General features: G+C 30.1%; 1 protein-coding gene across 2 annotated transcripts; it reads right to left on the minus strand.

The window, feature by feature from the left end:
- Window positions 1–1,903: 1,903 nt before the first annotated feature.
- On the minus strand, window positions 1,904–5,736 carry LOC133703303 (subtilisin-like protease SBT5.3). 2 transcript variants are annotated; one of them, XM_062127768.1, is made up of 11 exons: window positions 5,584–5,736; window positions 5,213–5,322; window positions 5,049–5,146; window positions 4,776–4,940; window positions 4,385–4,487; window positions 3,759–4,287; window positions 3,516–3,613; window positions 3,194–3,436; window positions 2,986–3,097; window positions 2,646–2,859; window positions 1,904–2,537 (listed from the first exon to the last, which is right to left on the minus strand). In XM_062127768.1, exons 1-11 carry the CDS (start codon window positions 5,662–5,664, stop codon window positions 1,987–1,989), a joined length of 2,304 nt encoding a protein of 767 aa, XP_061983752.1. In that variant the 5' UTR covers window positions 5,665–5,736; the 3' UTR covers window positions 1,904–1,986. The 2 variants fall into 2 exon arrangements, with proteins under 2 accessions (XP_061983752.1, XP_061983753.1); XM_062127769.1 differs by lacking the exon at window positions 5,584–5,736 and adding an exon at window positions 5,445–5,493.
- Window positions 5,737–23,970: the final 18,234 nt, after the last annotated feature.

The raw sequence follows: 23,970 nt of genomic DNA on the forward strand, positions 1-23,970 counted from the left end.
TATTAGATAGGGTCTAGATTTGGCCTAAAAAAGGATACACTTGGTTTACGGAGGGCGACTGAAGCATACTTTAAAGAAAGGTAATTTATGTGGTGATATATTTGGCTATGCAGGATCTTTTTCAAATGAACTCTTGTTCTTTGGACTTCTGCCACTTATCGGATATGAAGTTGTCTTTCTGCTAAAGTTGTCTGTTTGGTATCTGTTATGATTACTGTGATTTTTTATACTACTAAATTAAACATATTAAATCTGGTTCTTAACGAATATTAAAATACGTGGGTAAAAACACAATTTACGATTGGTTGCCATCGTGATTGTTTTTTTTTTTCATTGATTAAGCTCTTTTGTGGCCAAATTGATTGTCAATTGGCTTTGATTTGTTTACCAAGGGCAAGATTGATGGATGAAGGACCATGATGGAAAAGACAAGTAAAATAAGTGTTAACCTTAAAGTTTGCAAAAAAATTCTATTTGATCCTTATACTTTCTGATTTATTTTTTTGGTCCCTTTGTTTTTCGAAACATCAATTTCGATCCAAACTTTATCTTTCTTGTTTTTTTATTCTTGATTTGAGAGAGAAAAGGGAAAGTCATCAGATTCCAATGGTAGAGAAAAAAAGTCTCAATTGACTTCAATTTAAACCATGAAAAAGGTCAATTTTAATATCAATGAGTTTCTTTTTTTATCAATTTCGAGTTGATTTTATGTTTTAAGGCTAATTGTTTGGTTATTTGAAGCCATGAATATATTTGTTAAAGTGAAGAGTATGTTTTCTAAGTGTTTTGGGTTAAAAAAATTAAAAATTAGTTTTTGTTTTAGCAAAAACCTCATAGCTCGAATTTCTGGCGATCATCCAATCTCTTAAAAATAAGCTCAATGCTTTCTTTTTTATTTTTTTTTAAGAAAAACAACAAAGACGTATGATAGGTCACCATGATTTTTAAAAGAAATAAAAGTCAGCAAAGGCACCTAGATTTAGATTGAAAGGCCTATACACCTGGGTTTTTTAAGCCCATGCACATTAAGCTACCCGGGCTAAGCCTGCGTGCTTGGGCTTTTTTTTGTCTATTATTTGTTTAGTCCTTCTATTTCTTTCAACTTCTAATTTTATTCTTTAATTTTGAGTTTTTATTGGTTTTTGTTTTTAATTTTAACAAAAAATTTATAATGTTTTTTAATAGAATATAATTTAATTTTTACTTAGTTTACAAATAAGATTTCAATTTTTTTTTATATGAGGAGGCATGCTTTTCTTTACATGTCTTTTTTTTATTATTTTTTTATTAAATAAAATATTGGTTTCAAAAACTAAAGTTATTAAAATAACTTCCTCTACATTCACATCATTCTCTCAACTTTTCAATTTAATTTTTGATTAATTATCATTAAGATTTTACTTGGGCTCCACATATAATGATTACATTTTTTATTTTAATATGTGCAACATGTAACCTTGTATATTTTTTTATTAATTATTTTATTCAATCGCTTTTGTGTATGTATTTATTTCTATTATTGTTTGATTAAATAAAAAAATTCTAATAAATAAAATTATTAAACACAACCGGGTACATGACTACTGTTGTGAGATATTAATATTTTAATCTATATTTATTTCTTGGTTTTTCTATTTTAGTTTTTAATTATTATTAATTATTTTTGTATTTATTGACACAAATAATTCTTGATTTATTTAATTGAATGCATATTTAAATTTTTGGATTTAATTATAATTATGATTTTTTATGTAAAAAAAAGTTTGAAAATCCTATATATTTATTTTCTTTTTGTTAAAAAAATTATCCAATCCAGCGAAATTGCAATCTACTCTTGTAATGTTTAAATTAAAACATGAATACTAAAAATGTAAATTTAATACTTAAAAAAAATGAAAATGAATTATTTGAAAGCTTATTTATTTCGTTGACAATACATAATTTTTTTAACATAATTCAAACTTAGACTAGCTAGAACAAATTCATTTAATTCAAAGTTGGGTTGACACCGACCACAATAGGACTCCTAACATCGTGCACACCATCTGACCATGTGAGCCCTCCAAACATGTAAGAACTGTCAAACCAATTGTCTTTAGCCTTCAGCATGACCTTGAAAGTTTTCTCTTCATTTAGCTTGCTGAATTTCAAACTCTCTGGCTCTACCTTAACTAATATTCCATCAGGCTTCTTGACACGAACTGTGTATAATCCTGGAGTTCCCACGTTCTTTAAGGTTCTAGTCAACGTGACATTTCCTGAGAGATTAGGGACAGTAATTGAAGGATAGTTGAAGTTCAACAAACTGATATTCTTCGGTGGGCAAGCATATGGCTCTTCGATGAATATTGACATCTGGGTTGCATTATAGCCGATGGAGCACAGAAAATTCAAGTAATCCGTGGTGGTTAAGTCATAGACCAACCCAGGATCCATCGCGCGGTTTGGCCGCAGATGTCCTGAACCATAGTTGAAGGGGGTTGCCTCCGCAGCAGAAGCGTCGGCTATTGGCTGTCTAGCAGTGCTACTTGTTCTGGCTGGAACATCATAAACATCAAAAGTTTTGTTAGTATGTTGAATTTGTTGTTAAATAAAATCATAATAGAGAAACATAGTGGAGAGCCGACAAATAGAAGCTGAACTACCGGTGGTCATGATTGCTGACTTAATTGCGGCGGGACTCCAATCAGGGTGCATGGTTTTGAGAAGACCAGCAATGCCAGAAACATGGGGGCATGACATTGAAGTCCCAGATATAATGTTGAAGGAAAGAGGGCGCCGGTCTATAAGCCGAGATAAACGCCTTGGTGCTTTTGTATAGGCAGCTAAAATATAGACTCCAGGTGCAGTGATGTCTGGCTGGAATTTTTAACAAAATTTTGATGTTATGAACACAACAGAGGCATTTATTGTCTGCAAGTCCACCAATAACTCGTCTTTGTTTTTCTTAAATCAAAATAACTAGAAAAGAATCCTGTAGCATACCTTGAGGATCTCTGGTGTAATGTTATTTGGTCCAGTTGATGAAAACGAAGCCATGACTGGCGCAACCACTTTTCCAATTTCAGTAGAGCCACTTATATAGGCTACCGGTGACCTGAAAAGATAAAAACATATTGGTTATATAGAATACTGACTTGCTACAAGATTTGAAAGATCGAAACCAATCAATTAGTACAGAGAGCTTGATTACTTTGTGCTGTAGATGTAAGATAAAATGGAATGACCATCAATTGCTGAGACAAGTGAAGTAGGAACAAAGAAACCTTGAGACGTGCTTGAACGGTCTGCAAATTGATCAGCGAGGATCATCCCAACACCACCAGCCTGAGCAACCACCAAGCTCTTCTCGACATTAGGTATCATACCACCAGGACAGTACACAATCTTTCCTCTTACCTTTTTTGGGTCAAGGGATTCAGGATAGCATGTTTGTCTGTCAATCACAAATGCATAAGGATACATATATACGCTCAATTGAATAACCAATAAGCCAACATGAATCGGTAGCTTACGCAAGTTGAGCAGAGGCATTTGCAGCTTTAGCATCCACAGAATAAACTATAGGGTAATACTTCGTATCTGACATGTTATTGGTGTTAAAGCTCGTGCCCTGTTTATAAAAAAAATTCCAAGAATCAAGACATAATAATACAGTTGAACTATGTCGGTTGTCGTAGAGTGTAAATGGGACAGCTTTCTTGTTGCTCATATGCCAAACATAAGAGTTAATTGACTGGATCATCCACTATACTAACCTTGAATTCCTTGTTATTTCCAAGGACAACATTCGATGGAAACTCCCGATCAATTGTGCTAGCCGCAACGGTGAGAACCCACGGAGCTACATTTGAAGTTGTTCCGAAGCCAAGGAATCCGGAGTTCCCAGCCGAGCAAACTACAAGAATTCCGTTCATAACAGCCTGAAAAGATCCAATTGCAATACCATATCTGAAGTAAGGGATAGCAAGTGCCCTTCCAAGTGAAATGGACAAAATGTCAACCCCGTCTTGAATAGCAGCGTCGAAGGCAGCCAATATATCAGCATCATAGCAACCCGTCCAGCACACCTTGTATGAAGCAACTCGTGCATTAGGTGATCCTCCTTTGGCTGTCCCGTAGGCTGATCCTAGGAAATTGGCACCTGAAACAAAGCGACCACCAGCTGTAGATAGAGTATGGGTACCATGACCATTAGTATCTCTTGCGGTGTTATTGGATGAATCAAGTGGACGGCCTAGAGCTGCTTCATAACCCTTGTTGAAGTACCTTGCTCCGATCAACTTCCTGTAAGTAATGAAATTGATTTCTTTGTTTAGAACTTGTATCAAGAAGCATTTTTCACTGTTCTTAGTAATGTTAGAGAGCAGGCGAAGGAAGAAACCTATTGCATTTAACCCCATCATTTGTTTCACAATATCCTTTCCACCTTGTTGGAATTGGTCCCATTCCTTTATCGTCGAAGCTCTCTGATTCCGGCCAGACGCCTATCAATCAACCACGAATTAATCAAGAGAGAAAATTAAAATGTTACGGTTGCCGACCAGTGGATAGCTTAATGAAACATTCTGAAGATGTGTCATCATTGATAATACATTAAGGGCAGCCGCAAGGAGGATTTAAATATTAACGTTCTAGAGCTAATAAAATACATAAAGGGCAGTCTTTATGGACCATTCAAAGCTGAAGCTCGCTTGTCCAAAGATGAAACAAAGAAGTAGTCATTATGAAACTAATAAAATACAGTTTTCCAAGTCAAACACAAGTAAGATTACCAGTGTCAAGATTTCCAATAATTACGTCTTCACCAAATCTTGCCTTTAACCAGATTGAATCAGCAGGGATTTGTCCATTTCTCTCTAGTCCAAGAAACTCCCATGACCGAGTGGTATGCAACTGATTTACTTCATTTGGAAAAACTGATACAACTTCCGGACGGTCTACAACGATAGGAAAGAACAGTCAACAATCAAAGATCCGAGTATATATTAGACTCTGAAATGAAGCAGAAGGAATGACAATATCATCAGCTTGCCATGTTTTCGTACTCGATAACTGATCCACTTCATCATCTTCGAGGGTTGCAGCAAAGCCATTGATATGACTTGTGTACGAATAAAATATTGCTTCTTTAGCTTTCTCCTTGCTGTTAATTCACAATTTATCAGTACAACAATGGAGATGGAATATTTATGAAAATCGTTGTCATTACCTTTTCAAACAAGAACCCAATAGATCATAGTAGGACTCGGTCATTCTATCATTCCCCAAGGTTGAAGGTTTAGAAGTGTGTGAATTTCTCCCGAGATACACCACATAAGACTGAACCATGGAAATGATATATATATTATCATTGGAAAAATAACAGAAAACATGCATAGTAGTTGAGAGTAAGTTTTAACACTACGGTGCTTAATTCCATGCTCTCTAGCGCCCTCTTGTACCTGTCAAGACCTTGGCATATACTCAGAACTTGGGCTTAATTTATTTTGATCATGGCAAGCAAGAGCATTGCATGAGTATAAAATTAAGCAACTGAGGAAGCAAAGGACATGATGATCGAAGGTCAAGAATGATACTTGCCTTTTTCACTGCTAATAGTGGACTGATCTGCAGAGAGGACAAAAGGGAGAACAGAAGCAACAGAGAAGAAATAATCTTCATATTTTTTTTACTTTCTTTTTGCTATACAAATGAAAGGTTGCTAATTCTACCCTTTATATAGGATCGTCATCTGAAAATTGTCTGCGAAAATGTCTTCGATGTTATTACTGGTCAATAAATGATTAATAGTATATTATTGCGAGCCATGCAGTAGAAGATATCAGGATTTGAGCAAGTCCATGTATCATATGACCATGTAAGTGAGTAGAAAATGTGAGGAACACCTGAGAATTCAGTAGAGTAAAATTAATATAGAACACTACCATGAAATTATCAAATATAAATAAAAATATTATTAAAAACTCTTCAATAAATTACTGTGACTTTTATTAGCAGAATATAACGTTATTGTTTTTGTTGGTGAATATCAATAAAATTACAGATGAAAATCAAGAAATAAAAAAAAAAAAAAAAGCAGGTGTCCTCTCTACCTATAAAATATAACCATCACTAATATCCATTAATGAATTTATTGGTAATATTTAAGATTTAATCTATCAGATCCCCTCTACCTCTCTTTCATTTCTTTTTCTTCTTCTTTCTTTTTTTTTATGTAGAAAACAACACCCTTTCCCCTTCTTTTGTCACAAATCAAGCTCTCATCATTACAAACTCGGTCACCCCAACACTCACTTTGTCAATATCCATATCCTGGTTTAATGTTTTGAATAATCGCCACTTCAAATAAGCAAACCTGTCTTTTTTTTGTAAACTTTATTGGTAAGTTAAAAATTTAGGTAAATTTGAAGGAAATTGAGTTTTTTAAAAAACCAAAATTGATAATCATTAAAGGGTATTATTAAAATAGATTGAATAATTTTGAATCTAATTAACTTGGTGCTAATGATTTGTTTAGTTCACATTAATAATTAACACATGTTATTATCAATATTCTAAATAGGTTTCATATAAATAATAAGTGATCATTCTTGGTGTTGACCTTTAGGTCACACATTTATGTGTGTGTGTGTGTGTGTGATAACAATAATATAAAAATTGAACTAATAATATGCTTGGTAGAGAATAAATTTTAAACAGGTTTATACAAATATTATATCAACAAAATTAACCAAGTACCAATAATTTGTTTAGGTCACATTAATAATTAATACATATTGTCATCAATATTCTATATAGGTTTCATATAAGTAATCGGTGATCATTATTGGTATTGACCTTTAGGTCACACATTTATATTTATATATATGAATGATAACAATAATATGAAAATTGGACTAATAATATGTTTGGTAAAGAATAAATTTTAAGTAAGTTTTTACAAATATCATATCAACAAGCATGAAGAATTTCATGAAGAAATCAAGAAGAAGTCCAAGAAGGAAGCATATTGAAGACTTAAAATTAAGTGTTGATTTTAGTGTTTTATGTAAATTTGTTTATCTAATATTGTAGCACAATTAAAATGAATGTACATACTTTACTATGCATATAAAAAAGGAATTGATTAAAAACCTAATAGACAGTTCTAAGAATTCACTTATGTTAAAATTGATATAAACATAGGATTCTAAATAAAGTGGTTGATTGTTTAGCTTGACCAAATGAATCGGTCGATCATTTGTTCATCCTTGATGGACACCTAAGAATTCTAAAGGAACCAGACGACCGATTAGCTTGATCAATTTGAACCAGTTAGCTGTTTCAATCGTCAGTGGGGCTATAATGGTTACAAAAAAAGATATTAGAAAAAGAGAATTCAACCTATATCATATACAAGGTACTTTAAGAGCAAAACAACATCTAAATGATCAATCATTGATTATACTGTAATTGGTCCTAATAAACCTTCATGTTCTTACATAAAGGTATTTAATCTCATTCTCACTACACTTAAAGATATTAAAATTTTAAATTTTATTATCCACTCTATTAAGAGAGTTATTTATGATAACAAAATCACTCTTGTAAACCTTTGAAAGTTAAGTACAAACTTTTGGCATTGGTAAGGTATATTCACCAAGAGAAAATCTTGAAGAGGGCATATCTTCATGTGGTGTAAAAATATTGGTGTGAATTCATCAAGTGGATATTGTACTCTACAACTTGGACAAGTAAAATAATACAATACTCAAGTACGATTTCGTACTTGAGGTGTGGATGTAGGCTTGTCGAACCATGTTAAAAATTGAGTTTGCAAATTGTCTCACTTACCTATTTATTTTAAGCACTTTAATTATATTGTTGGTTGTTATATTTATTTGAATTAATTTGCATCATTTATCAATATTAGTGATAAACTTAATTCCTAGAACAACAATTGGTATCAAAGCTTATTTCTCATTTTTAAAGTTTGTTAAGACTTTGAGTGAATGATTATGCTTATTGAAAAGGTAGGATGATTATATATCTTCCATTTATTAATTATGATTTATGGTTATCCATAGAGAATGGTCCTTATAGACCAATTAAAATTGATGATGGTATTGAGATTCTAAAGTCTAGGACTGAATATGGTGATAAAAAATTACTTTCTATAAATGCTAAAGCTATGAATACTCTCTATTGTGTATTAAGTATAAGTGAATTTATTATAATCACATCTTGTAAAAACACTAGATACACATGGCATGCCTTTAATGTATCTCACGATAAAACTAGCCAAGTTAAATAATCTAAAATCGATGTGTTAGTTCATCAATATAAATTATTCAAAATGATTCTTAGTGAATCCATAACTATTATATTTACTAGGATGACTATAATAACTAATAGTTTGGATGCTCTTGGTAGGATTTATATCAATGCTGAATTGTGAGAAAAATTCTTAAGTCCCTACCAAAAACTTATGAAACAAAGGTGATGGCTATTCAAGAAACCAAGAATCTCACCAAACTTTCATTAGAAGAGTTCATCAGTTCTTTGATGACACATGAAATTACAATGGAAAAACAAAGAAGAATTTGACATTCAATATTATTCATCATGTTGAAAATGATGATGAAGACATTGGAGAGAACATTGCTCTAATTACAAAGTAATTTTGAAATTTTCTAAGGAAGAAGCAAGGGAATAAAAGATTCTCAAACTTCAAGAAAGATAGAAACAAGGAAGAATCGAGCAAGGATGTCCTTTGATGTTACAAGTGATGATTTGGAAAAAACAGGACACATAAGGTAAATTATCCAGTTTTTTAAAATAAAAAGAAAAATTATTATCACAAAAGAGCAATGAAAGCCACATGGAGTGATGATTTGGATTCCAGTTCAAGTGATGAAGAAGAGCACGTTGTAAACATGGGATTTATGGAAATTAAAAGTGAGAATGAAGTACAATATTTAGATAATGAATCTGACCTTACTTATGATGAGTTTTATAATGCATTTGGATCTTTATTTAATGAATTTGAAAAATTAGATTAAAATACAGTAAATTAAAAAAGAGTTATGTATGCTTACTTGTTAAAAAAAAACCTTGGAAAAGAAAGCTTGCATTGTCATTGAGAATAGTGATAAGATTAATAAACTTGAGAGTGGAAATAAATCATTGAAAGAAAAGGTAGACAAGTTAAACACTTCCTTAGTTAAATTCACACAAGGCTCTAATATTCTAAAAACCATACTTTCTGGCTAAAATTTATGTTTTCAACAAAAAAGATTCAGGTTACCAACCTGAAAGAAATAAAAAATAATCAACAAAAGAGGGTTAACAATGCTCTTTTTTTTTCAAAATCATTTCTCACAACGACCATATTATCTACATATACAATAAGTATAATAATTTTACTTTTTCATTTCTTCAATAATATTGTGTGATCAGAATGATTTTGGTGATATCTAAACACTAACATAGATTTTGTGAACTTTCCAAAATATGCTCTCAAAAATTGTTTCAATTCATACAATAATTTCTTCAACCTACACACCTTTTGATTATACCTTTCAAGTAAAAAGGCACGTAAAAAGGCATTCTTTACATTGAATTATTGTAATGGTCAATCTAGGTTTGCAATTAAAGATAATAAGACTTGAATTGTATTGGTTTTGATTATACGTGTAAAATGTCCTTATGTAATATATCTTATAGGTTTGAGTGTAAATTTTCACCACTAGTCTTGCTTTAAAACATTCATTTTTTTTCATCAATCTTGTATTGTATTATGTAAATACATTAGAATCCAATTGAATTCTTTCTTTATGGAAGATTAAAGAGTTCCCCATGTTCTATTTTTTTCACAAGAATTTCATCTTTTAATTTATAGTTAATTTTCATCTTGAGTTAATTAAGACTTCATGTACACTATTAGGAATAGATACGATAGATAATTAATTTATAAATTTTAAAAAATTATGGTTAGACATATAATGACTAATGTGATAGTTGACTTTATTAAAAAGTTTAGGTTCATATATGGGTTTAGAAATACTTCTGGTGTGGCAATGTGATAATTGTTTTTATTGAATCAGATACCAAGTCAAAAATATCCTCAATAATTAATTGGATTGGTATATTAGTTATAAGATATTCTAACTCGAGTGAAGTATTTGTTAAGGAAGCATCTATAAAAGTCATATCTCCAACTTACAAGTGTTTATAGTCATTTCAATCCAAAATTATACCACTCAAATTCAATTCACTTTTTCATTCACTGTCTAGCCTAATTCGTAAATCATATTTACTAGATTCCAAATATATTTTTAAAAAATCATAATCTTATGAATTTTCCTTCTAATACTCCCTTAACTTCATATATAGAGAAAAAATGTGATTTCTTTATAAAAAAAAGAAACAACATCCATTATGATAAAGATTTATCGAGTTAGAGAATGATAACATCATTACCCCTTTTGATGATTAGCATACCTAAGTAAAACACATTGCAATGCTTGAAGAGTCAGCTTATTGCATTGGTACTTATGATGATGTATAAACACGACACACAAGTTGGTGAATTTAGGATTGTTGGAACACAACAACATTGGTGAGAACTGGGAATGGTGTTTGGAAGGCAATGGAACTTAATGATACACGATTGATTAAATATTATGTATATACAAGTGATTCTCCTTAATAAGATTATAACATATGAACTTTTATTAATGATGCATGAACAACCTCCAATAAGAATCATTTTTGCGCTCAACAAATAGTTTAATGAATAGTTCTATGCACATCTAAAATTATTGAAGTTTTAAACTATAAAATTCTCTCCTATTATCACTATAAAGAAATTGGACCATTTTCTTGTACTGAAATTCAACCATTTTATGAAGCTTTTCAAATAACAAATTTACATCACTTTTAAAATTTCATTAAGCATGTCTAAGTCATCTTAATACAAACATCACTGAGAGTAATAAACCAATGTGATCCACCTAGTAACGAACCCAATTTTATACATCCTTTTTCACAATACATTGGGAATTTTTAGTGAATTTTTTATATTTCTGCTGAAATTTTGACAAAGTCTCCCCTTAACCAGAGTGGTACCAAGTTATCGACAATCAAAACAACATGTCTTTAGGGCCAACACATCAGTGTCATTCTATTATCTCAAGTCTCATTGACTTCCATCAACTATTAAACATCCATAATAGAGAATAATTAAGACAATTGATATGATCAAATTTTATAAAGACATATGATGAAAACTTTCCAAACATCTAAAGTTTTAAAGTAGAGATAGTGTTAAAGGATAAAGTTTTAACAATGTAGACAAAATATTAAATTTGTGCAATAACATGTGATTGCATAATTAAAAGTAATCTTCTAAATATAACATAGAAATCCTAATATATCTGAGATATCATATTGAGAACTTCGCAAAAGTGAGCGACAAACATCTACTACTCTATTTGAGGCTAAGATGCACTTGATGTTACACAAAAATATAAACAACTTATTTAATGAATCATCACATTCATATATTTAATTTCATTACTCATTGATTATAAGTTAAACTATTATCACTAAAAGCCATAATTTAATCGATTTCCAATCATCAAACAATTAATATTACTAGTCTCTAACTGATGACTACTTTCTTACATTCTCAATCATCGGACACACCAACGCCATTAGTTTCCAAATCATGAAACTAATCAATTGAAATCTCCATCGTCAGGCACGTTAACACCATTAGTTTCCAAACCAGGAAACTAATCAATTAAAATCTTGGTCGTCAAGGATGTTGACACCATTAGTTTCCAAACTAGGAAACCAATCAATTAAATTCTCATTTTCAATTCTATATATACTTCCAACATAATGGATATGCTTGTAATTACACTAAAATCAAAGATAAAACTACAATTAGTTCAACAAGCTATGAGATGCTTACCAATGTACGCAAAGTACTCATATTCATTCAAAAATATCATAACCAATTTGATACATAATTATGAACACAAGGTACTCATGTTCATTCATGCATTATCATAACTAATTGATTCATACCAATATACGCAAGGTACTCATGTTCATTCAAACATTATCATAACTAATTGATTCATATTAATGTACATAAGGTACTCATATCTATTTTAGTATTTATCATAACAATACAACAACGAATTCTTAAATTTATTAATAAGTTTACATGAATTGAAAAGATAAAGTGCAATGCACCTACATGTTTCTTTGTCCGAACGAGTCCTTCCCATCGTAGATAAACCTGCTCCAGGCACCTCACCTATTTTGGATTAAGAGATATCATAAGTATCACTTCATAACTTTACCATATTATGAATTCTCATAATATCATTGAAATCTTATTCACTTAAGTTCATTACTATGAATTCATTTTTCTTCAACTAATTTTCTCACTACACTTCTATCTCTATTTTATTACCCAAGAGCATTATTTCATATTTCATTTATAAGCAAAGTTCTAGGCCTCAATTTTAAATGTGGCTTGACTTTTTTGAAAGATAAGACACATTCTATAACTTTATGCAAGGGTAAGGAAACTCGGTTCTTTCCTTAAGGTACCCAAATTCATCTGTTATTATATTTAATAAAATCTATCTGGTAAAGTTGAATTCGACCTTCCTTCAATTTTCAAGTCATATCAGGAGTTATATAATTAACATCCAGGCCTACAAATTTTATAAAGAAACAAACTCCAAATTATACGTTTTTAGGGCTCAATTTAAACCACCACGACAACATCTATAATATGCCTAGTTTTGTGTCAGCTAGACCCTTACTTGGTTTTTGGCTCATATTTCGAGTTATACAACTCTGATTTAATCATGGTTATTTTCATTTGAAAGGTAACATCCACACCTATAACTTTTGTGAAGAAACTAATTCCAAAATATATACTCTTAAGGTTCAAATCAAACAATCACAATGGCATTCTGAATTTTATCCAGGTTTACATCGATGTAGATCTTTACTTGATTTTTGAATCATATCCGAAGTTATAAAACTCAAAATCAGGCAAGGTCAGATCTATTGAAACCCTAACATCTCCACCTACAACTCTTATAAAAAAAACTTCTCCATCTACAAAACTATCTAGTTTTTTTGTCTATTATCCTCTTGACATGATTTTCCTTACACACAATGTTATAAGTTAAAATCTCAACCTTCTTTAAATCACCTTCATGGTCGGCCCTAGCATACCCATTTTCCAAGTTTTCTCATTCTAATTATTTCATATTTTTCACCTCATTCATATAAACATACCCTACAAGCTAGTTTCAAATCTTAAGCATGTCCATACAGCAAGGTTTCTTCTTAACCTTACTCCAAACTATATTTCCACATATATAAGGAGTACACAATTCTTCAACTTAACCAACACTTTATTTTAGACCATAACTTACCCTTTTACATAACTCTTTAAGTTCTTAACATTACAATTTCAAGCTAAAAATCCCCTCTAGTTCAGTACTAGCCGACCTTAAGGTCATGAGTTTCTCTTTGATTTTTCTTCATTTTTCTTCCTTATTTCCTTAGTTTGTACCTTTCATTGTTAACTTAACATATTTATTCAATTTGATTTTCATCACCAAACATTTATACAAACCCTAAAGTTAACAACAATGGGGTTTTCCACTTCCTCCATCTATTTCTAACAAGAACATAAATAAAATATTGGAGGTCATCTTACGAAAAAGGTTAAGTTAGTGTTATGGATATCTAGACAACTTCTTCTTCTTCCTCTTCTTCTTTTTCTTCTTCTTCTTCTCCTTCTTCCTCTCATAAACTTCCAGGTTTTTTCCTCTTTCTCTTGCACTCCCAAACTGTAACTTTCCCCTCTCCATTCTTAGATGTCTAGCTCATTTCTCCCTTGTACATACCCTTACAAGAAATTTGAGTTGATTTTTGGGTTCCTAAGCACTTCTTCTTCTTCCATTTCTTCCTAAAAAAAATCATCCCCCCTCTTCCTTTAACCCAATGTTTAATCCTCCTACTCATTTAACCATTAGCTCCCTCTCAAGATTCTTCCTTACAGCATATACCCTAATGTTCAAATGGTAGGACAAAAGAATTTTGACTCATTTCTTTAAGAGTGGTCAGTTGCATTAATAGGGAGCAAGTCACATAAGTCTTATCTCCCTTGATTTTTCTATATGTTCCTCGTTAATAAGCTTAAGCATTCTTTGGTGACACCATAATTTATCTTCATGTTTTTTATGCACTAAACCAATACTGTTATTTTTTCTTTTGGACCTTCATGAGTTCTGATTATCATAAAATTCTAACCCAAGATAAAAACATATGTAGAAAGACCTCTCGTGAAATTTCAACTCAATCCAACAATCAAATTGAAAAATATGCTAAATACAGCAAAACTAGATAGTAAATAATTTTATGTCAAAAATCTAAATTTTTGCATACCAAATAATTTACTTAAATCATCACGGGTCTTAAAATAATTTTTTGTAGATTCCCATTTATAATTATCATAAAGTTTTTCTTAGAGTCCTTAACCTTTTCCGCCTTCCAAGCACGGTTGTGCGCGGGTTTGTACCGACATTCAACCTTTCTCGTACAAGGATCATACGATAATTATTTGAAATTTTTCTTTTATTTTATAAATAGTATTACTCAAGATTACAAAATTCCCTCCTTCCAATAATTATCTTACCTAAACAGGAAATTCACACGACTTATCGCTATTCAATATTTCACATATCAATTTATTTCTTCATCCACCTGACATTTAAATTAATCATTCAGGAATGTTCATTCCGATTCACCAACAATTTTCTCTCTAGTTTATTATTTTTCAATTAATACTTACCCTATTAAGTTTGAATTTATTGAGTTTAGACCTGTGGTTTACAATTTAATGCTCAAGTTGTTAATATCATTAGGTTAACTTTCAAGGTATCATACATTTTATTTAATATTTTTCCTTATCAAGTCTTTTATATCAAATTTTCATCATGTTTCTTAATTTTTTATTTACGATTTACCAGGACTTTACACACTTAAAGTAGAGATTTTAGTTAAACCCCCTGTATCAGGATATATAATTATAAATGGATGTAGGCTTTTATTCAAACTTAATAAATATAAAGCTCAATAGCTTTTTGCTAGTTCACAAACATCACATTGAAAATTAGAATTATCAACATCTTTTAATAAACTAGGAAATAATTTTTTGAGATTACTAAAGAAAGCTTGCCCAAAATGTCAATGCCATAATCATATTTCAATATTTGCTTCTTTCCTTTAGAAATCCACTATTAAAGCTTGACATACCCTATAAGAAGTTTTTTATCCCAATTACAAGTAATAAATTAGAGTCACTAATATCTTTTAATAAACTAGAAAATAATATTTTGAGATAACTAAAGGAAGCATGCTCAAGATGTCAATGTCATAGTCAAATTTCAATTTTTTGCTTCTTTTCTTTAGAGTAATCCATTATTAAAGCTTGACATATCCTGTAACAAAATGTTTTATTATTAGCAACATAGTTCATTGAATAAAAGGAAACATCAATCAGAAAACAAATTTAGGAAAACTACAACAATTTATAGCAAAAAAAATAATTGTTAATTTTAATAAAAAATATATATATAATTTTTGTATTCACACATTTCTTTTTTAATTTCATGAAAACATGTTTTTTTTAATGAAAAACATTATTTTTAAGCAAAAACTCATTATGATTGTTGTAACCCAATTTTGGATTCACCAAGATTTTCTTGAATGTTATTTTATTTCTACTATTCTTTATAAAAAATCAAAAAAATTCAAAAAAAAAAGTTTAAAATTCAAAAAAAAAATTGCTCGAGTCAACCGCATCTTTCCATAAGAACCGATTCCACCAGGTCAATACAGGTCAAACCATGTCGACCAGGATAAAAAATGAGTTTCAGGCCGTTTTGGGTCAAAACCGAGTCCACCGAGTCAATACGGGTCAAACCATGTCGACCAGGGTAAAAAATGAGTTTCAGGCCATTTCGGGTCAAAACCGTCATTTTCGGTCAAAACCAAGTCCACCGAGTCAATACGGGTCAAACCATGTCAACCAGGGTAAAAAATAAGTGTCGAGCTGTTTTGGGTCAAAACCGTCATATTCGGTCAAAACCGAGTCCACCGAGTCCATACGGGTCCAACCATGTCGACTGGGGTAAAAAATGAGTTTCAGGTTATTTTGGGTCAAAACTATTATTTTCGGTCATTAAAATTGATTTTTAGCGGTTTGAAACGGGGTTTTTCTAATACTGATTTGAATTTTTAATTTTACCTATATAAATATTTATTATATAATAAAACAAAATTAATAATACAAATTTGTTATATTATTAGGCGGGGCAGTTACACTAATTGTAGGCGGAGTAGTTGTGCGCATACAATTTTTCTTAAAGCATATCCTGTCATTGGCTATAAATAGCCAGTGATAGTTCGCCAGAGGAGAGAGAGAAAAAAAAAAGAAGAGAAGAAGGAAGAGAAAGAAAAAAAGAAAGAAAAGAAATCTTTACTATTCACGTTTTTTTTACTATTTCTTCATGCGAGTAGGATATTGATTTTCAAAAAAAAGCAATTTGAAAAATACCAAATATATCCTAACCGTTAGATCTAATAGTGTTTGGATCTGAACCGTTGATTTAATAGGATACAATAGGGCTTACCACACTAGATTAAAACCTAAATCCATCTCAGCCCTTAAAACAATTTTCTCTTAGATCCTGTGGCGCCACGTCACACAGTGTATCAAGCTTTCAGTACACCGCGACACACCCGATCACACCTCAGCCCATCCGGACCGTCCGATCAACTTGCAGATCCAGCCAATCACAGCCGCAGGATCAGTTCAACGGCGATCCAACGGTTCACAGCCTTGAGCTGCACCGGTGCACCATGCCCGCGTTTACACCATAGCACATCTCAGAGCCTCTCTCTCTTCTCGCCGGAGATTCTCTCTCTCCTCTCCGATCTCCCATTTCCAGCCGTGTGAAGCCTCCACACCACCACAGAAAGGTTTCTAACCTCCTACAAAGCAAAACCCCGGCCTTTTGCCGCGTTCTCGCCCCCCCCCCATCTAGCTGGAAAAAGGTCGTGATTTTCGTCGGCCACCGAAGCTTCAAATCGTCGATTCTCCCTAGTCAGCCATCAACGGCCGACGAGACCACCGCCATCAGAATCCTCATCCTCAGATCTACCAAAAGCAACCATTTTTTGGCCGGAAATCTCGCCAGAAAAGTTCGCTGCCTCCAACAGTAACCGCTCGTGGGCCACACGCGCCGCCAGTGGCATTTTCATAAATTTCGGGGAAATTCAAGGGTATTTCAGTATTTTGCCTATACAGTGGCACTCAGGTAATTTTTTGGGGTTCCTGATGGTATTTTTGATATTTTTGTATATATAAATGCTTGTAAATTTTCTCGCATGCTAAAAAAACAACAAAAAAACCAAAAACATAAATATAAACGAAATAACGACGCGGGTTCAACACCCATCTTATCATGTCATTATTTGTGGGTCCAAAGCCCGATTCTCAAGTATGGTTATACCTATTTCTCAACAATATCAAAATAATTTTGTTTTTTAAAATAAATATTGTTTGTCGACACGTCTCTTTTTAGAAAAGGACCGATGTCAAAAAAAAATTAAATACCAAATATGGATTATGTCCATTATTTATTTTGGTAACCCAGACGTAATTCTCCTTTTTAGGGACAAATGTCAATATTTTAGACAAGTCTCCTATTTTTTAGGGACTGATGTCATTTAAATAAATATTGTTTGTCGACACATCTCTTTTTAGAAAAGGACCGATGTCAAAAAAAAATTAAATACCAAATATGGATTATGTCCATTATTTCTTTTGGTAACCCAGACGTAATTCTCCTTTTTAGGGACAAACGTCAATATTTTAGACAAATCTCCTAATTTTAGGGACTGATGTCATTTTTAACGTGTCTCCTATTTTTAGGAACCGACATTAACCATTTAAAAAACAAATTGCAAATAAGCCCAAAATATAATAGCATTTGAATCAAATAAAAAACACACAAGTAAGGGTAACCTTTCTATTGAAATGATGTTTTAAGGGTGGTGTCTACCTTCCCTTAATCATAACTAACCCCGTACCCGAATCTTTAGGACCAGTGTCTAATTTGGGATTTCTAGTTCCCTCAAATTACTAGATGGTGACTCCAATAAAATCTTTATTTCCTCCAATTGAGAAAAAACCTTTTTTGTTAAATAAACAAAAAAGCGGAAGCCGTCGCCCGACGTCGTGTATCGACAATGATCCTAAAAACAAGCATCAATTAAAAAATTAAAAACTCATGAATCCATCATTTCTCCATAACTATATTAAAAGACTATAATAATATAACTTTGAGGAGAATATATATATATATATATATATATATATATATATATATATACACACACACAATAAAAAATTAAGAAATTGGATTTTTTTTTCATTCAATAATAATGAGTATATTATTTTACAAATCCTGAATATTAGGCTAATACATAATTATCCATAAAATAACTAGCAATATCATCATAAAACATTCTTCATATTTTAAAATACAGTGATATAATCTTTTATTAGTAGCATGATTTTTTAATAAAAGAAGAAGGTGAAAATTAAAATAAAGGTTTATTTAAAATTCTAATTTTTTTAATAAGTAGGAAAAATATATTTATATAATCTAAATTTCATTTTCTTATTAATGCATCTCTTTATTTTTTTTTAATAAAAGCATGTTTTTAAATCATAAGAATTGTTTTTTAAATGAAATGTCATCATGATCACAAAAGAAAATTTTAATTAAAAAAAAATAAATATAATGTCTTAATATTTTGTATGTGAATGAAGGGAAAAAAAATGTGATGAAATCACGTCAAGAGTATATCAAAAAATTAATTAAAAAACAAAAAAAATATTTTCATTAAATATCCATGGGAATTGTTTTTTTTCTTACATATCAGGTATATAATAATTGAATAATAAATTGTTAAGATTCCAATAAGAAAAAAAAATTATTTAAGAATTATGAAAAATAATGACTAATAATTTAAATATAATTTTCAGCATTTTATTTATAGTGTATTTCAATCAAAATAAATTTTAAAGAAGAAACATAAAAGGAGGCCAAGCATATAGGCCAAAGAAATTGTGCCCCGGCGCGTGTGGGCTTACAAGGTCATGTCCGCACGCCTAGTCTTATTTGTTATGTTTAAGGATGGATGATGCATCATTTGTTTTTTAAAAAAAATAGACAATTCATCATAAAAAACGGCAAACAACATGTTGTATACTAGCCTAGGTTCCATGCACTGAAAAGGTGCCCAAAAAGTCATGCCATGATTTTTAGGCTTCAAAAATTATTTTTTTCATTTTTCTCATATAAAAAGGCCAAATAAACACTATATAAAGCTCAATAAATCAAATTATAATCTCAAATCACTTTTTTTAATGATATGAAAGTTTAAAAACATCTCGATAAAAATCCTCTCATCAAAAAGAACTTATTGATACCAAAATCATGTTTTTTTTATTGTCAAAATATCGTCAACCGATAAACTTCTTTCTCTTTTTTTATTGTTTAGTGACTCTCTCTCTCTCTCTCTCTCCTTTTAAATTCCGATGAATGAAATGCAAAATAGATAAATTTTGGGACTAAAATGGAAAAAAATCAAACAACAAGACCAAAGATAAAAAAAAATTAAGCAAAATTCAAGGACTAAAATGTGCTTTTGCACGGCTCATGAATAACAACAAGGGGTGATGGTTGATGGTTGCCTCTTAATTTATGAGTTAAATATGGCTCTCCTTGTCTCAATGTTTTAACAGACAAAATTAAATCAATTCTGAAAATTTAAGAATCATTTCAAAGTTGAAACATTTCATGAAATGATATATTAAACATATGGAAAGCAACCACTGTGTTTTAAATCACATATTTAAATTATATGACCATAACATATAAGGATAAAATTAAAAAAAAAATTAAATGATCAAACTGAACAATTACAAAATGGCCAAAAAGGGGTTGAAGTAGTTACATTGTAGTAGTCTACAGTACAGTTTAAAACATTATGTAATCAAAAAATTGAATAAGTAAGATCATGAGGAGTAATGAAAACTTAAAATGAAGAAACAAAACTAAAATAAAGAATAATACAAAGAAAAGTTAGTACTAATGATGCAAGCACAAGATACAAATCGGTAAAGTTACTAAGAAACGATAATAAGTTTGTAAATAAAATAAATAGTAAAAATATAAAATAATTATATTTGAAAAAATAAAATGATTTCAAGGATTAAATCTAGATGATCTTACTTATTATTTTATTTGATTTAATTTGATAAATTATTTGATTTCAAGGATTAAATCAAGATTTATCCATTGAAATTATCTTTTTATTTTTTAGTGGAGAAAATTTAAGTCTTCGAGGTGGAATTTTTTAGGTGTGTGTGTACATATATATTGGATAAATCTAGATAAAATCAAAAAAAAAAAGTGCTGCATGGTTGCTATTATTTGAAGTTTTTCTTTCACATTTGACTGATTCTACATATGCATATTTTGTTAAATATATTATATATAATGCTCAAAAAACTTCCAGCTCGAAGACTTAAATTTTCTCCACTAAAAAATAAAAAGATAATTTCACTTGATAAAATCAAGAAGAAAAGTGTTGCATGGTTGCTATTATTTGAAGTTTCTCTTTCACATTTGACTGATTCTACATATGCATATTTTGTTATATATACCCAAAAAACTTCTAACTTGAAGACTTAAATTTTCTCCACTAAAAAATAAAAAGATAATTACACTGGATAAATCAAGAAAAAATCAAGGTTTCTTAATTTATTTAGTGAAATTATCTTTTTATTTTTTAGTGGATAAAATTTAAGTCTTCGAGCTGGTTCTTTCACTCATAATAAATGATTGATAAGCAGTCACTTTCCTTCTTAATTTAGTCACTTTCCTTCTTAATTTTATTTAGATTTATCTAGTGAAATTTAAGCCTTCTAGCTGGAATTTTCTTGGTATTATACATATACATGACATAATATATATATATATATATATATATATATATATATATATGAAGAATCAGTCAAATATGAAAGAGAAACTTTAAATAATAGCAACCATGCAACACTTTTCTTCTTGATTTTATCTAGATTTATCCATGGAAATTGTCTTTTTATTTTTTAGTGGAGATAATTTTTATTTTTTAGTGGAGAAAATTTAAGTCTTTGAGCTGGATTTTTTTTAGATATTATATTGAAATTATCTTTTTATTTTTTAGTGGAGAAAATTTAATTCTTCGAGCTGAAAGTTTTTTAGGTGTGTATATATATATATATATATATATATCAAGAAGGAAAGTGTTTCATGGTTGCTATTATTTGAAGTTTCTCTTTAACATTTGACTGATTCTACATATGCATATTTTATCAAATATATTATATATAATGCCTAAAAAACTTCCACCTCGAAGACTTAAATTTTCTCCACTAAAAAATAAAAAGATAATTTCACTGGATATCCAGTGAAATTATCTTTTTATTTTTTAGTGGAGAAAATTTAAGTCTTCGAGGTGGAATTTTTTAGGTGTGTGTACATATATATTGGATAAATCTAGATAAAATCAAAAAGAAAAGTGATGCATGGTTGCTATTATTTGAAGTTTTTCTTTCACATTTGACTGATTCTACGTATGCATATTTTGTCAAATATATTATATATAATGCTTAAAAAACTTCCAGCTCGAAGACTTAAATTTTCTCCACTAAAAAATAAAAAGATAATTTCACTTGATAAAATCAAGAAGAAAAGTGTTGCATGTTGCTATTATTTGAAGTTTCTCTTTCACATTTGACTGATTCTATATATGCATATTTTGTTATATATACCCAAAAAACTTCCAACTCGAAGACTTAAATTTTCTCCACTAAAAAATAAAAAGATAATCACACTGGATAAATCAAGAAAAAATCAAGGTTTCTTAATTTATTTAGTGAAATTATCTTTTTATTTTTTAGTGGAGAAAATTTAAGTCTTCGAGCTGAAAGTTTTTTGAGTATTATATATATATTTTTTGGATAAATCTAGATAAAATCAAGAAGGCAAGTGTTCTATGATTGCTATTATTTGAAGTTTCTCTTTCACATTTGACTGATTCTAAAGTGTTGCATGATTACTATTATTTGAACTTTCTCTTTCTTGCTATTATTTTTCAGTGAAACAAATTTAAGTGTTCGACCTAGAAGTTTTTTGGGTATCATATATATATATAATCAAGAAAGAAAGTGTTGCATGGTTGCTATTATTTGAAGTTTCTCTATATATTTGATAAAATATGCATATGTATAATCAATCAAATATGAAAAAGAAACTTCAAATAATAGCAATCATGCAACACTTTCCTTCTTGATTTTATCTAGATTTATCCAGTGAAATTATCTTTTCATTTTTTAGTAGAGAAAATTTAAGTCTTCAAGTTGGAATTATTTTTTTCTCTTGCTCGATGATCATTAAAAAATTGCATGGGGGTGTATATGTCTTTTCAAATTTTTAACACGGTAAAAATACTCTTTTACCCCTATAGTTAACAAATATTAGAATTATTGACCAAAAGCTTTCTTGACTTTTCACAAGTTTTGTAACAATAAAAATATTTTTTTGCCTTCAAGATCAAAAAAAATATTGAGTTGTTGGACAATAGTGTTTCAGGTTTTTTCACTTTCTATGTATAGTAAAGGAATGTTTTTAACCTTAAAAAAAATGTTTTTTCTTTGGGGGTGTTTTGGTATTTTTCATGTTTTGTTTTTTAATTTTTTAATTGAAAAGTTGTGACTCGTGTTTCACACGCGTCAATGAGTAGGTAGTGTCCGTGTCATTCAAGTGGCGTATGTGACACCACCCTGTGGCCAAATAGTCATTTGTCATCTCCCTGTATGCGCAGCCATGTCCTCTACCACATGGTATGGCGCGTATTGGCTTATGGTGGTTGGATTGCCACCGGTGACCAAATGTTTTCTTTTTTTTCTCTCTCTCTTGACAGTTAAAGTATATAATTGTCCTCCTTGATTATTGTTTTTCAATTCCAATCCTTATTCTTTGAATATTTTATTTTGTTCTTTTTTCTTTTATAGAAGTTTTGTTTTTTTGTCAATTTTATCCTTTAATTACAATGTCGTATATGTTTTTGTATCATTTCAGTCATCATTCTTCTAATTTTTTATTTTGTGTTTATTCCTTTTATAGTTTCAGTCCTCCTAAATTCATCCCTATTTTTTTGGTGTTTCAGAATTTATCCTCTTAGTTTTGATTTTTTGTTTTGGTCATTTTTCTCTTTTGTTAGAGTTTTATTTTTTTACAATTTAGTCTTTCAATTCTAATTTGTGTATATGATATTTTTTTTATTTGGTCCTTCTACTTTTGATTTCTTGTTTTTTTCTCTTGGCTCTTTTGTCAAAGTTTTTATAGTTTTTTATTTTGCCCTTCAAATCAAATTTATAGTTTTTTTTCAATAGTAATAATATTTATTTTAGTTTGGTCCTTCTTCATTTGATTTCTTATTTTGTTTCATTTGCCATTTTGTCAAAGATATATAATTTTTTATTTTACCCTTCAAAAAAAGTTTATGATTTTTGTTATTTCAATAATAGTAATAGTAATAGTAATAGTAATAGTGGTAATGGTAATGGTAATTGTAATAATAATAATAGTGGTGGTGGTGGTGGTAATAGTAATAGAAGTAGTGGTGGTGATAATAATAGTGGAAGTGGTAGTAATAGTAGTTTTTGTTGTTGTTGTTGTAGTAGTAGTAGTAGTAGTAGTAGTAATAATAATAATAATAGTTTATTATAATGGTTGTAGTGGTTATGATATCAATAAT

This window comes from Populus nigra, chromosome 9 (genome assembly GCF_951802175.1).
Source record: "Populus nigra chromosome 9, ddPopNigr1.1, whole genome shotgun sequence".
Lineage (NCBI taxonomy): Eukaryota > Viridiplantae > Streptophyta > Magnoliopsida > Malpighiales > Salicaceae > Populus > Populus nigra.

Excerpts from the sequence above, each read along its gene's own strand:
- LOC133703303 (XM_062127768.1), bottom strand. The coding sequence starts at position 5,664 with ATGAAGATTATTTCTTCTCTGTTGCTTCTGTTCTCCCTTTTGTCCTCT. Across the intron at positions 4,488-4,775 it reads TATTGGAAATCTTGACACTG|GCGTCTGGCCGGAATCAGAG; the intron begins GTAATCTTACTT and ends GTTGATTGATAG. Across the intron at positions 3,437-3,515 it reads AATGCCTCTGCTCAACTTGC|ACAAACATGCTATCCTGAAT; the intron begins GTAAGCTACCGA and ends TGTGATTGACAG.